The 12,499-nt window shown below is 52.0% G+C and overlaps 1 protein-coding gene across 1 annotated transcript; it reads right to left on the bottom strand.

Moving 5' to 3' along the window:
- Nucleotides 1-646: 646 nt before the first annotated feature.
- Nucleotides 647-4,373, bottom strand: LOC140418207 (probable G-protein coupled receptor 139). Its single transcript, XM_072501922.1, has 2 exons — nucleotides 4,265-4,373; nucleotides 647-1,816 (listed from the first exon to the last, which is right to left on the bottom strand). Exons 1-2 carry the CDS (start codon nucleotides 4,332-4,334, stop codon nucleotides 882-884), a joined length of 1,005 nt encoding a protein of 334 aa, XP_072358023.1. The 5' UTR covers nucleotides 4,335-4,373; the 3' UTR covers nucleotides 647-881.
- Between the last annotated feature and the right edge of the window lie 8,126 nt (nucleotides 4,374-12,499).

Raw genomic sequence — 12,499 nt, 5'->3', positions numbered from 1 at the left:
CCACCGGTTGCCGAATTCTTTGGCACCGGATATTTCGCGGGGGTGGAAATCGCGGCGCGCCGGTTGGCGGGCCCCCCCGCGATTCTCCGGCCCGAATGGGCCAAAGGCCCGCTGCTAAATTGCCTGTCCCGCCGGCGTAGATTAAACCACCTACCGTACCGGCGGGACAAGGCGGCGCAGTCGGGCTCCGGGGTCCTGGGGGGGGCGCGGGCCGATCTGGCCCCGGGGGTGCCCCCACGGTGGCCTGGCCCGCGATCGGGGCCCACCGATCTGCGGGCGGGCCTGTGCTGTGGGGGAACTCTTTTCCTTCCGCCTTCGCCACGGTCTCCACCATGGCGGAGGCGGAAGAGACTCCCTCCACTGCGCATGCGTGGGAATGCCGTCTGCGGCCGCTATGGCTCCCGCGCATGCGCCGCCCGGAGATGTCATATCCGCGCAACCAAAGGCCTTTTCCGCCAGCTTGCGGGGCGGAAATTAGTCCGGCGCGGGCCTAACCCCTTAAGGTTGGGGCTCGGCCCCCCAAGGTGCAGAGCATTCCGCACCTTTGGGGCGGCGCGATGACCGACTGATTTGCGCCATTTTGGGCGCCAGTCGGCGGACATTGCGCCGATACCGGTGAATTTCGCCCCTGATCTGAAGTGACCACTTTCAGCCTCGATTATATGCTTGAACACATGACCTTCCCGTTCGCAGGTGAGAATACCACTGAGAGCCCAGGCTGCCACTTATTGCAAGTATCAAACTCAGAGGATAGAATTTAAGATAAATTCATTCAATTGTTATGAATCTTTTGCTGCTTTGTTTCAAGTTTTTTTGATTGTCTGACATATCTAATAATTAAAATAAGGATCCATTTTCAAGGAAAGAATTGAAGGCACAATTCAGTAGAGCTCAACAAATGATGAGTTGCCATATTTGACATATTCAATAATCACAGTAAATGGATACATTATTGCATTTCTCAACTTCTCTCTGAATTTAGTCTGGGCCAGCGCATAAACACACGTGTTTGTACAGGAGCTCAGCAGTTGTAACATCTCTCCGGTGTAGTCTGCGATAAGTAAGGGATCCGTGTGTTGATCGGGATCATAAAGGCTGCCTGTAATTCTGGAAATGAGGAAAAATACAACATAAGGCATCCACAGCACGATGAAAGTACCAGAAATGGAGAAGAGTAAAATGATGGATTTCCTTCGGCTCTGCATCTCTGGATCATCGCTGTTCTTGCTGTTGCGTTGACCTTGCAGTGCTCTGCGGGTTCGATTAGCCATCACAATGTGTCTCACAGTCAGAGCGTTGAGAAATATAATCAGAAAGTACGGCAACAAGGGGTTGAAAACTGTGCTAAGCCAGTCGTAAGTGACCCATCCTGGCAAAGTGAAGTAAGTTGGTTTGAAATTAATTTCCCACTCCACATTGTTAATTATAGAGACAGGTTCAAAAACAAAATACAGGGGGATGTTTTTGAAGCAGGACACAGCACACACGGTCACTATTACCACAGCTGCAGTTTTCTCCCTGCAATACTTCTCTCTGAGTTCTTGACAGCAAATGAGGACAAAGCGATCGACAGTGAAAGCCACTGTTAACCAGACAGAGCAGTCAACAACCATATAGTTGATAACCACATTGACACTTGTAATGGGCGTGTAGTGTAGAGGTGAGTGTGGGAAATAATACCAAAGTATGTAATAGATTATCACATTGAAAATAATGACCAGCAGATCCATTGTTGTCATACCCGCCAGGTAAAGAGTGATCCCTTTGGATAGACCACAGCCTCCTCGGGACAGGACCACAATTGTCAGGAAATTAGCTACAAAGAGAAGAGTAAATTCCCCAATTAATTCCATTTAACTTCTTGGAAATGGCAGTCCAGAATCAGGCCACTTGGTTCAACACGCGTATGTCTGTCGTTGCTTATTCTGCACAAGCACCTTTCACTACCCGACTCCATCTGACCATATTAACATGTCCTTCTATTCCTTTCTCCCTCAGTTACTTGTTCAGCTTTTCCTGACCAGGCAGGCTCACCATCTCTGATGTGGTTGTGACAATGCTGCACAGGTTAGAAAGAAGCAAATGCTCTCTCAAAGCAGAATGGTGTTCTGGAGGCGAACAGAGCAGATGACACCCCACCCACACTCCCAGCTCCACTCACACCCTCCCCCTCCCAGCCCCACTCACACCCTCCCCCTCTGAGCCCCACCCACACCCACCCTCTCCGAGCCCCACTCACACCCTCCCTCCTCCGAGCCCCACTCACACCCTCCCCCTCTGAGCCCCACCCACACCCTCCCCCCCCGAGCCCCACTCACACCAACACCCCTCTCAGCCCCACTCACACCCTCCCCCTCCCAGCCCCACTCACACCCTCCCCCTCCCACACCAGTCACACCCTCCCTCCTCCCAGCCCCACTCACACCCTCCCCCTACCAGCCCCACTCACACCCTCCCCCCCTTAGCCCCACCCACACCCTCCCCCTCCGAGCCCCACTCACACCCTCCCCTCTCCGAGCCCCACTCACACCCTCCCTCTCCCAGCCCCACTCACCTCCTCCCCCTCCCACACTAGTCACACCTTCCCCCTCCCAGCCCCACTCACACCCTCCCCCTCTGAGCCCCACTCACACTCTCCCCCCTCCGAGCCCCACTCACCCCCTCCCAGCCCCACTCACACCCTCCCTCCTCCCAGCCCCACTCAGACCCTCCCCCCTTCCGAGCCCCACCCACACCCTCCCCCCTCCGAGCCCCACTCACACCCTCCCCCTCCGAGCCCCACTCACACTCTCCCCCCTCCGAGCTCCACTCACCCCCTCTCCCTCCCAGCCCCACTCACACCCTCCCCCCTCCCAGCCCCACTCAGATCCTTCCCCTCCGAGCCCCACTCACACCCTCCCCCCTTCCGAGCCCCACCCACACCCCCCCCTCCGAGCCCCACTCACACCCTCCCCCTCCCACACCAGCAACCCCTCTCCCCTCTCAGTACCACTCACACCCTCCCCCTCCGAGCCCCACTCACTCCCTCCCCCTCCTAGCCCCACTCACACCCTCCCCCTCCGAGCCCCACTCTCACCCTCCCCCTCCCACGCCAGTCACACCCTCCCCCTCCCACACCAGCACACCATCCCCCCTCCGAGCCCCACCCACACCCTCCCCCTTCCGAGCCCCACTCACACCCTCCCCATCCCACACCAGTCACACCCTCCCCCTCCCACACCAGTCACACCCTCCCCCCCCCACACCACTCACACCCTCCACCCTCTCATCCCCACTCAAACCCTCCCCCATATATTATTCCCTAAGTCTGAATAAAGATTGTAGACTTCCAGTTAATACTAATACTTTATTCAGTAGGTTTGTTCTGTTTCCAGAGCTTAACTAGATGTAATACAGTCAAGAGGTGTGACCAGTGAAGCTAAGGTAAGCTGCCTATGCTGAGTGTCTCTGTCTGCTGCTGCTCACTCCCCCTCTCAGCCCCACTCACACCCTCCCCCTCTCAGCCCCACTCACACCCTCCCCCTCTCAGCCCCACTCACACCCTCCCCCTCTCAGCCCCTCTCAAACCCTCCCCCTCTCAGCCCCTCTCAAACCCTCCCCCTCTCAGCCCCACTCACACCCTCCCCCTCTCAGCCCCACTCACACCCTCCCCCTCTCAGCCCCACTCACACCCTCTCCCTCTCAGCCCCACTCACACCCTCCCCCTCTCAGCCCCACTCACACCCTCCCCCTCTCAGCCCCACTCACACCCTCCCCCCTCCCAGCCCCACTCACACCCTCCCCCCTCCCACACCAGTCACACCCTCCCCCCTCCCAGCCCCACTCACACCCCCTCCCCCTCTCAGCCCCACTCAAACCCTCCCCCTCTCAGCCCCACTCACACCCTCCCCCCTCCCAGCCCCACTCACACCCTCCCCCCTCCCAGCCCCACTCACACCCTCCCCCCTCTCAGCCCCACTCACACCCTCCCCCCTCCCACACCAGTCACACCCTCCCCCTCCCAGCCCCACTCACACCCCCTCCCCCTCTCAGCCCCACTCACACCCTCCCCCCTCCCAGCCCCACTCACACCTTCCCCCTCCCGGCCCCACTCACACCCTCCCTCCCCCCCAGCCCCACTCACACCCGCCCCCTCCCGGCCCCACTCACACCCTCCCCCTCTCAGCCCCACTCACACCCTCCCCCCCACCACCACTCGCACCCTCCCACCCCCACTCTGACTGACTGACTGAAAAAACAAAAACCACCGGCTTCAGCTTCTTACCGGGAACTCCAAAGATTGCAAGAAAATGGTAATAAATGAAAGCTGCCTGTTCAATTGTTGCTAATTCCATTTCAGAAAGAGGAGCCGACACTAAACAGTGACAACAGACCTGGAGCCGCAGAGTTTGTTCCTCACTGACAGCCCTTTATATAAAACAACTAAACCCCCCCCTGTGAATCAATCAGCTTTCAGAGGGAGCGGAATTAGTTCCTGGTCTTTGAACAAACAGCCGTCACTAATTTTTACAAAGATTAGGCAATACTATTTTTGCATTGAAGCCAAACGGTTCCAATTGCAGAATGTGAGTTCTGAAACCATAAAGGACATGATAGATAGATAGATAGATAGAAAGAATAGACATGTTGACTCTTCTTACTTACAGCACAGTAGCCTTGTGGATAGCACAATTGCTTCACAGCACCAGGGTCCCAGGTTCGATTCCTGCTTGGGTCACTGTCTGTGCGGAGTCTGCACATCCTCCCCGTGTGTGCGTGGGTTTCCTCCGGGTGCTCCGGTTTCCTCCCACAGTCCAAAGATGTGCGGGTTAGGTGGATTGGCCATGATAAATTGCCCTTAGTGTCCAAAATTGCCCTTAGTGTTGGGTGGGGTTACTGGGTTATGGGGATAGGGTGGCGGTGTTGACCTTGGGTAGGGTGCTCTTTCCAAGAGCCGGTGCAGACCCGATGGGCCGAATGGCCTCCTTCTGCACTGTAAATTCTATGATAATCTATGATTCACCAGCTTATTCATATATTAATAATTGGGGGGTTTATTATCTGAAATATAAAAGTTGTATTGGTAATAATTGTGCTGTGAAATGGTGGAAACAGTCAGAGAAATAAATGCACAGCAAATACAAACATGTTTCTGACATTGATCCTCAAATCTGAAGTATCAGGCAGATATCCCCCATCTGCCATCAGAGACACTGAGGGACGATTTTCCGGCCTCGTTTGTTCTCCCTCAAGTGAAACGAGGCTGGTGAATCGCGGGAGAGGCCGAAAACGAGAACCACGGCAGGCGCCAAACAGTTTGTGATGCATTAAGCCCGCTCCCTTGGGCAAAATCAGGATCTTGCTGAAACGTGGTGAGAAACCAATTATCACCACTTAAGCTCCATTTCTATACAATTAACAGGAGCCACCCCATATCCAACAGCCTCCTGTCATTCAACGGCCTCCCCAGCAAGCTGCCGCCGATTAGTACTCCTATTGAAAAACATGAGCCTGGGGATGGACACAGCTCGGTGAAAGGTCCACGGCCAGATGAGTGCAACGGGGAGGGGACCATCACCCGGTCCAGGTGACATTACGAGCGGGTATCTGGGATATGGGGTTTGGCGTTCCTGCTGCAGCCAGTTGTGTATGGGCAGGGCATTCCGGATATGGGGGGGGTGATCAATGTGGGAATGGAGGGTCCCGGGGTGGGAGCCACCGCTGTTTGTCAGTCTAACATCTGTTATATTACTAAATTGCAATATAAATATTACTCATTTGTCTTGTCGAGTTGTCTTGAATACTGATGAGAAATAGTCAAAGTCTTCCAGATGATGACAAAATGTTTATTGAGTAATATATAATAAACTAGCGAGTTCTTTCACTTCAATACTAAACTAGTAAAACAAGTAAGTAAGTTTATATTAAATTAACAATTGTAATTATAATACACTGCGCTCTGATCTAATCATGTCTTCACTCAAGCTGCTCTATACCCACACTAACTCACACACACAAAGAACGAGCGGGAAACTCCTTTTGATAGGTCCTGTAGTGTTGCCATCTGGTGATCATTTGTCTGTACTTACTTTACATTAACTGAACATGTATTAACAAATAATGAGTCCACTACAACATCCTGTCCCAATTCCTTACAGATATTGAACGCTAAGGCGGGGATATTAGGCGCAGAACTTGCCCGAGTGGTGCTGCTGCTAAGCCGGGAGGCCAGACACCGGAGATAGCGGCAGCAGCATCTGCAGATACTCGAGGCGGCAGCCCATGTGCTGGTCCCTGCCCACAACCTGAGGACTCGATCATCCATCAGGCCAGGGAGGGAGCCAGAGGGCGAGTCACCCCACGGCCCAGCGTGTACAGGCGTCGCTGGTTTACGCGAACAGATGATGGACAGCACGTACTGCAGGAGGCTTCACCTCAACAAGGAGATGGTGCGACACCTGTGCCATGTCCTCATGGTCTTGGCATCACATGGAGGAGGAGGGAACATGCTCCCGGTGGCCGTCAAGGTCACCGCAGCCCTGAATCATTTTGCCTCGGAGTCATTCCAGGGCTCGAGCGGGGACCTGTGTGGTGTCTCGCAAGCCAGCCCACAGCTGCATCTGACAGGTCACGGATGCCCTGTTTGCCCGGGCGGAAAACTACATTATCTTTGACATGGACCAAGCCCAACAAGATGCCCGGGCAGCAGGTTTCTCTGTCATCGTCGGGATGCCCCAGGTCCAGGGGGTAATAGATGGCATGCATGTTGCCCCGGGCTCACCGGGCCATCTGGGGGTGCCCTATATTAACAGAAAGGGGCTCCACTCCCTGAACATACAGCTCGTGTGCGATCAGCGCATGAAGATTATTCACGTGTGTGCACGCTTCCCGGGAGTGTGCATGACAGCTTCATCATGGGGCAGTCGTCCATCCCCGGCCTCTTCGAGAAGCACCCCAGGATTGGTGGCTGGCTCTTGGGGGATAAGGGATACCAGCTGAGGACCTGGCTGATGACACCAGTACGGAGGCCGGTGACTGAAACAGAGACCTGATACAACGAGGCCGATGTGACCACCAGGACTATGATTAATCCCAGGAAAATTGTGCTCAACCTCAATTTGGCTGGACGCAGGCATTAGAATTGTTTAATTTATTTGAATTCGCAGATAGAGGGGAGAAAAAAAGGTTTGAACGGGTCGTGGAGAAATGTGATGCGCATTGCAAAGCGCAAGTCAATTAGACAGAGGAAGCGCAAGTGAATGAGACATATGGGGCGTCATTCTCCGACCCCCCGCCGGGTTGGAGAATCGCTGGGGGCTGCCGTGAATCCCGCCCCCGCCGGTTGCCGAAGTCTCCGGTACCGGATATTCAGCGGGGGGCGGGAATGGGGCCGCAACGGTTGGCGGGCCCCCCCGCTCGATTCTCCGGCCCGGATGGGCCGAAGTCCCGCCGATAAATTGCCTGTCCCGCTGGCGTGGATTAAACCACCTTTTGAACGGCATGACAAGGCGGTGTGGGCGGGCTCTGAGGTCCTGGGGGTGTCGCGGGGCGATATGGCCCCGGGGGGTGCCCCCACGGTGGCCTGGCCCACGATCGGGGCCCACCGATCCGCGGGCGGGCCTGTGCCGTGGGGGCACTCTTTCCCTTCCGCCTCCGCCACGGTCTCCACCATGGCGGAGGCGGAAGAGACTCCCTCCACTGCGCTTGCGTGGGAAACTGTCAGCGGCCGCTGACGCTCCCGCGCATGCGCCGCCCGGAGATGTCATTTCCGCGCCAGCTGGCGGGGCAACAAAGGCCGTTTCCGCCAGCTGGCAGGCGGAAATTCCTCCGGCATCGGCCTAGCCCCTCAATGTTGGGGCTCGGCCCCCAAAGATGCGGAGCATTCCGCACCTTTGTGGCGGCGCGATGCCCGTCTGATTGGCGCCGTTTTGGGCGCCAGTCGGCGGACATCGCGCCGTTTCGGGAGAATTTTGCCCATGAAGTTTAATGGAGAATCGGTGGATTAATTTATTACGGATTTATGGCTAAGAGCGCAGTCCTGTAATTTTTCCTTTGTTGTGGATTCAATGTTGCGGGTTCAAATAGTGTTTGGCATTTATGATGAGCGATTGCGAGAAAGATTATTAAGAAGTCCGATTCTGTCCTTAGAGGAAGCCATAAATCCGCAGCCCATAAATGGGCAGCACGGTAGCATTGTGGCTAGCACAATTGCTTCACAGCTCCAGGGTCCCAGGTTCGATTCTGGCTTGGGTCACTGTCTGTGCGGAGTCTGCACATCCTCCCCGTGTCTGCGTGGGTTTCCTCCGGGTGCTCCGGTTTCCTCCCACAGTACAAAGATGTGCAGGTTAGGTGGATTGGCCATGATAAATTGCTCTTAGTGTCCAAAATTGGCCTTAGTGTTGGGTGGGGTTACTGGGTTATGGGGATAGGGTGGAGGTGTTGACCTTGGGTAGGGTACTTTTCCGGGAGCCGGTGTAGACTCGATGAGCCGAATGGCCTCCTTCGGCACTGTAAATTCTATGATAAACCTGTGCAAAGCCAGTAAGCAATCCACTCACGAGTATGCAGAGTTCAGGGCTAAGGAAAAAGGTGCGAACTCGAGCAATGTGGCCGACGCCATTAACTCTGTGGCGCAGTTCAGAAACCATCACGCCACTAATGGTGGCCATTTTGAAAGTGACATCACTAACGTGATGACGTGCACACACTGTGGCAACGCCTACTTTAGAAAAAATCATCCAGCGAAGGGAAAACAATGCTTGCGATGTAAAAAGTTTCTCACAATGCCGTTTCACTTTAGTGATATCGACAAACAACACTAAAAGATCACTTTACATGAATAAGAAGATCCAGAGCATAAAAAGTAAAGGACATGATGACATTTTTGTTAATTTACATGATGATTCCTCAAAGTTTACTCTACAGGATAACTTCATGGTAGAAGCGAAGTTACTGTGAAAAGCCTCTAGTCACCACATTCCGGCGCATGTTCGGGGAGGCTGATACGGGAATTGAACCCGCACTGCTGGTCTGGCTCTGCATTACAAGCCAGCTGTTTAGCCCATTGTGCTAAACCAGCCCCATAATAATGTTATAATATGGTCCAACACTGCGGAAGAACACAGTGAAAGGCTTCTGAAAGTCGTAACAAGGGTAAATTCCTATGGGTTGACGCTGAACAGAGAAAAGTGCCAATTTGGCATCCAGAAACTGAACTTTCTTGGTGAAGTGATATCAACCGAAGGTGTACAACCAGACCAAGCCAAGATTCATGCCATTGTTCAGGTGCCAATACCGACGGATAAGAAGGCAATATTATGGATGTTGGGTGTAGTTAATTTTATGGGCAAATTTACTCCCAATCTGTCCAGCAGAACAGCAGCTTTAAGAAACCTGATCAAAAAGAAGGTTGACTTTCTATGGACACCTCAGCTTGCAGCTGAGTGGCAAGACAAGAAATCATCACTGACTACAGCTCCGGTGCTCGCATTTTGTGACTCCACCAAGGAGACAACAATATCAACAGACGCCAGCCAGGATGGCATTGGTGCAGTTCTGCTACAAAAAGCAGAAGATGATCAATAGAAGCCAGTTGCATATGCATGACTCAGACAGAGAAAAGGTATGCACAGATAGAGAAAGAATGCCTAGGCCTGTTAAAGGGCATAAGTAAATTTAACTATTATGTGTGTGGCCTACCACACTTTGTTGTGGAAACAGATCATCATCCGCTGATCATCCTATCATAAAAAAAGATCTCAGTGACGTGTTGCCGAGACTTCAGCGGATGATGGTAAAGCTAAGAAGCGATGACTTCACGTTAGTCTAGACCCCGGGCGAAGAACTAATTGTTGCAGATGCATTCTCAAGGGCCACAAGCTACAATGATGAGAAAGCACCAGAAATAGTCCTCAATGTGGAAGCAGGTGCTACATTTGTCATGGACATGCTACCTGTGTCTGACGCAAAGCTAACGCTGATCAGAGATGAAACTGAAAAGACACAATTCTTCAACAGGTAATCAAAAACCTCAGTGAAGGATGGCCTAATGGCAGTTGTAGAAATTTTCAAAGCATCAAGGATGATTTGACTGTGATAAATGGATTCCTGTTAAAAGGAGACAGAATTGAAATTCCTTCGTGCCTGAGACAAGGTATTCTGGAAAAGATACATGAAGGGCATCAAGGGATAGAGAAGTGTCGCAGACATGCCAGGCAGTCAGTGTACTGGCCGGACATCAATAGAGATGTTGACAACTACGTTAAAGAGTGTAGTGTCTGACAAACAGATCAATCATCAATGTAAAGAAACCTTTGTAGCAAGTGAGATCGTCACAAACCCATGGTCAAAGGCTGGGAAGGATCTATTCTATTTCAGAGGGAATGATTATTTGATCATTATCGATTACTACTCTAATTATCCTGAAGTAATAACGTTGTCAGATTTGTACTGCTTACTCTGTGGTAAGAACGGCGAAATCTGTATTTGCTCAACACGGAATTCCAGTAAAAGTCGTGACGGATAATGGACCTTGTTTCAGTCGTCGGGACTGGTTGTCCTTTGCAGAAGCTTACAACTTACAAACACATTACCTCCAGTAAATTATGTCCTCAATCTAATGGGAATGCCGGGAAAGGAGTCGGCATAGTAAAGCAGCTCTTCAGGAAGGCGTATGATGACAAAAAGGATTTATCACTAGCGCTGTTAAGCTACAGGGCTACTCCTTTATGGTCAGGATTGTCGCCTGCCCAGATACTCATAGGAAGGAAGGTTCGTATAACATTGCCTGCCATCACCATTCCTAACATGAAGGAACAGTTAATGCATCACCGTATCAAGCAAAAGTAATGCAAACAGCAAGCCTACTCTAACAGGCAAGCAAAACCAAAAGATGATATTGTAAAGATATAAAATCCAAATGGTGGCTGGTTAGAAGCAGCTAAAGTCTTAAATGAGGTTGCACCAAGACCATATGTGGTACAAACTGATGCTGGAATAATGTTTCGCAGGAATTGACGAGCATTACTAAAAGTGAAAACCTCGATGAAATTTCCAGAACCGAATTTAACAAACCCAGCTACATTGTTTAGCAACATTGACCTACCAGCAGTGTTATTATCAACTACACAAACAGAACAGATGACAGAAAACTCTGATGACACTGCGAGTGCACTAAGAAGATTGAAAAGAACAGGAAGATCACTAAATAGACTGAAAAAAATATTCAGGACTGTAACTCTAAAACTGAAATTTTGATATGTAAAATAACTTCAAAACATGAAATGTATGAAAGCAGTATCAACTATGTATGTAAAAAAAATGTATTAGAAAGAATTTAAAACATTTTTTTTTCTCAAAGAAAGGGGGATATGACATTACAGAAAATCTACTGAAGACAAAGGGTTAATGTCATGTCATGATTAACCACTAGATGGAGCTAGATGCAGGAATATATAAAGCAGTGACTCACAGACTTCTGGGAGAGAGAGCTGGAGAGGAGAGCTAGAGCGAGCAGTAATAGAGATTTCAGTACAGTTATAGATAGGGTGTTAAGACTAGTGTAGTTGTGTGTAGATTATAGATTATTAGATTATTGTTTACTATAGGAGTAAGTGGTTGAGCTTAATTGAACAGTGTAAGTAAATGTTAGCTTGGTTTATGAACTTAGCTTCTGTGGTCTTTGAGAACACTACAATATCCATCCTGAGAACAAGAATCACAAAGAACACCACATAGGTGTCTCCTCAGGATGCACATCTGAGGTGGAGACAACCAGCTGCTTACCACGTCCCGTGGCCTTCAATGCCCCAGGCGGGCATCCTCTGGGGGCTCTGGGGCCGGAGGGCCCCGGTGCACTTGTCGATAGCCTATGCACTGCCGTGTTGCCCTGTCCCATGTGCTGGTTGCGAGATGTGGCCTCAACAGAAGGCTGGAACTCGGGGGAGCTGATGTCCACTCTTGCCACTCCATGAGACGGGGACGGGCCTGCGTTGCGGCCAGTGCCCCCTCCTCCCGCTCGATGCCCATCGGGTCCTTGGGTTCACCTTGACACGGAGGGGGCAGCTTGTTCGAGCCCTGGCTGCCACTGCATCAGCTGGCTCTGCCAGCCCTGGCGGTTCCCCATGGTCTGCACCATCGTGTCGCCACCCTCGTTGATGCTCCTCAGTGACGGCGGCATGCTCTACAGCGCCTCAGCAATTCCCACCTGCGACTGAGACAAGCTCTGCAGTGCCTCTGCCATTCTCATCTGAGAGCGGGACATGTTTCGCAGAACTTCATCAAGGTCAGCCTGGTACTGAGTGACATCTCCCCGTGAGGCGGACATTCTGCCGAGACCCTCAGCCATGGTCATCATTGACTGTGTGACGCATTGGACACCTTCACTAATGGTGCCGTCGTTATGCACCTGGCTCTCCACTGTGGTTGCCACCCATCTCCTGCGCCCGTCGCCTCTGGGACTCCTCTAAGCGCCTGTGGATCAGCTGGAGTGTCGCTGACATCTCCCTCTGAATGTCCCGGC

The sequence above is a fragment of the Scyliorhinus torazame genome, chromosome 1, assembly GCF_047496885.1.
Source record: "Scyliorhinus torazame isolate Kashiwa2021f chromosome 1, sScyTor2.1, whole genome shotgun sequence".
Lineage (NCBI taxonomy): Eukaryota > Metazoa > Chordata > Chondrichthyes > Carcharhiniformes > Scyliorhinidae > Scyliorhinus > Scyliorhinus torazame.
This window is presented reverse-complemented; position numbering and strand designations above follow the sequence as displayed.

Bases quoted from the DNA above. Each gene is read 5' to 3' on its own strand.
- LOC140418207 (XM_072501922.1), bottom strand. From the start codon at position 4,334: ATGGAATTAGCAACAATTGAACAGGCAGCTTTCATTTATTACCATTTT. The intron at 1,817-4,264 runs GTAAGAAGCTGA...TTCTCTTTGTAG, and splicing joins TGCAATCTTTGGAGTTCCCG to CTAATTTCCTGACAATTGTG.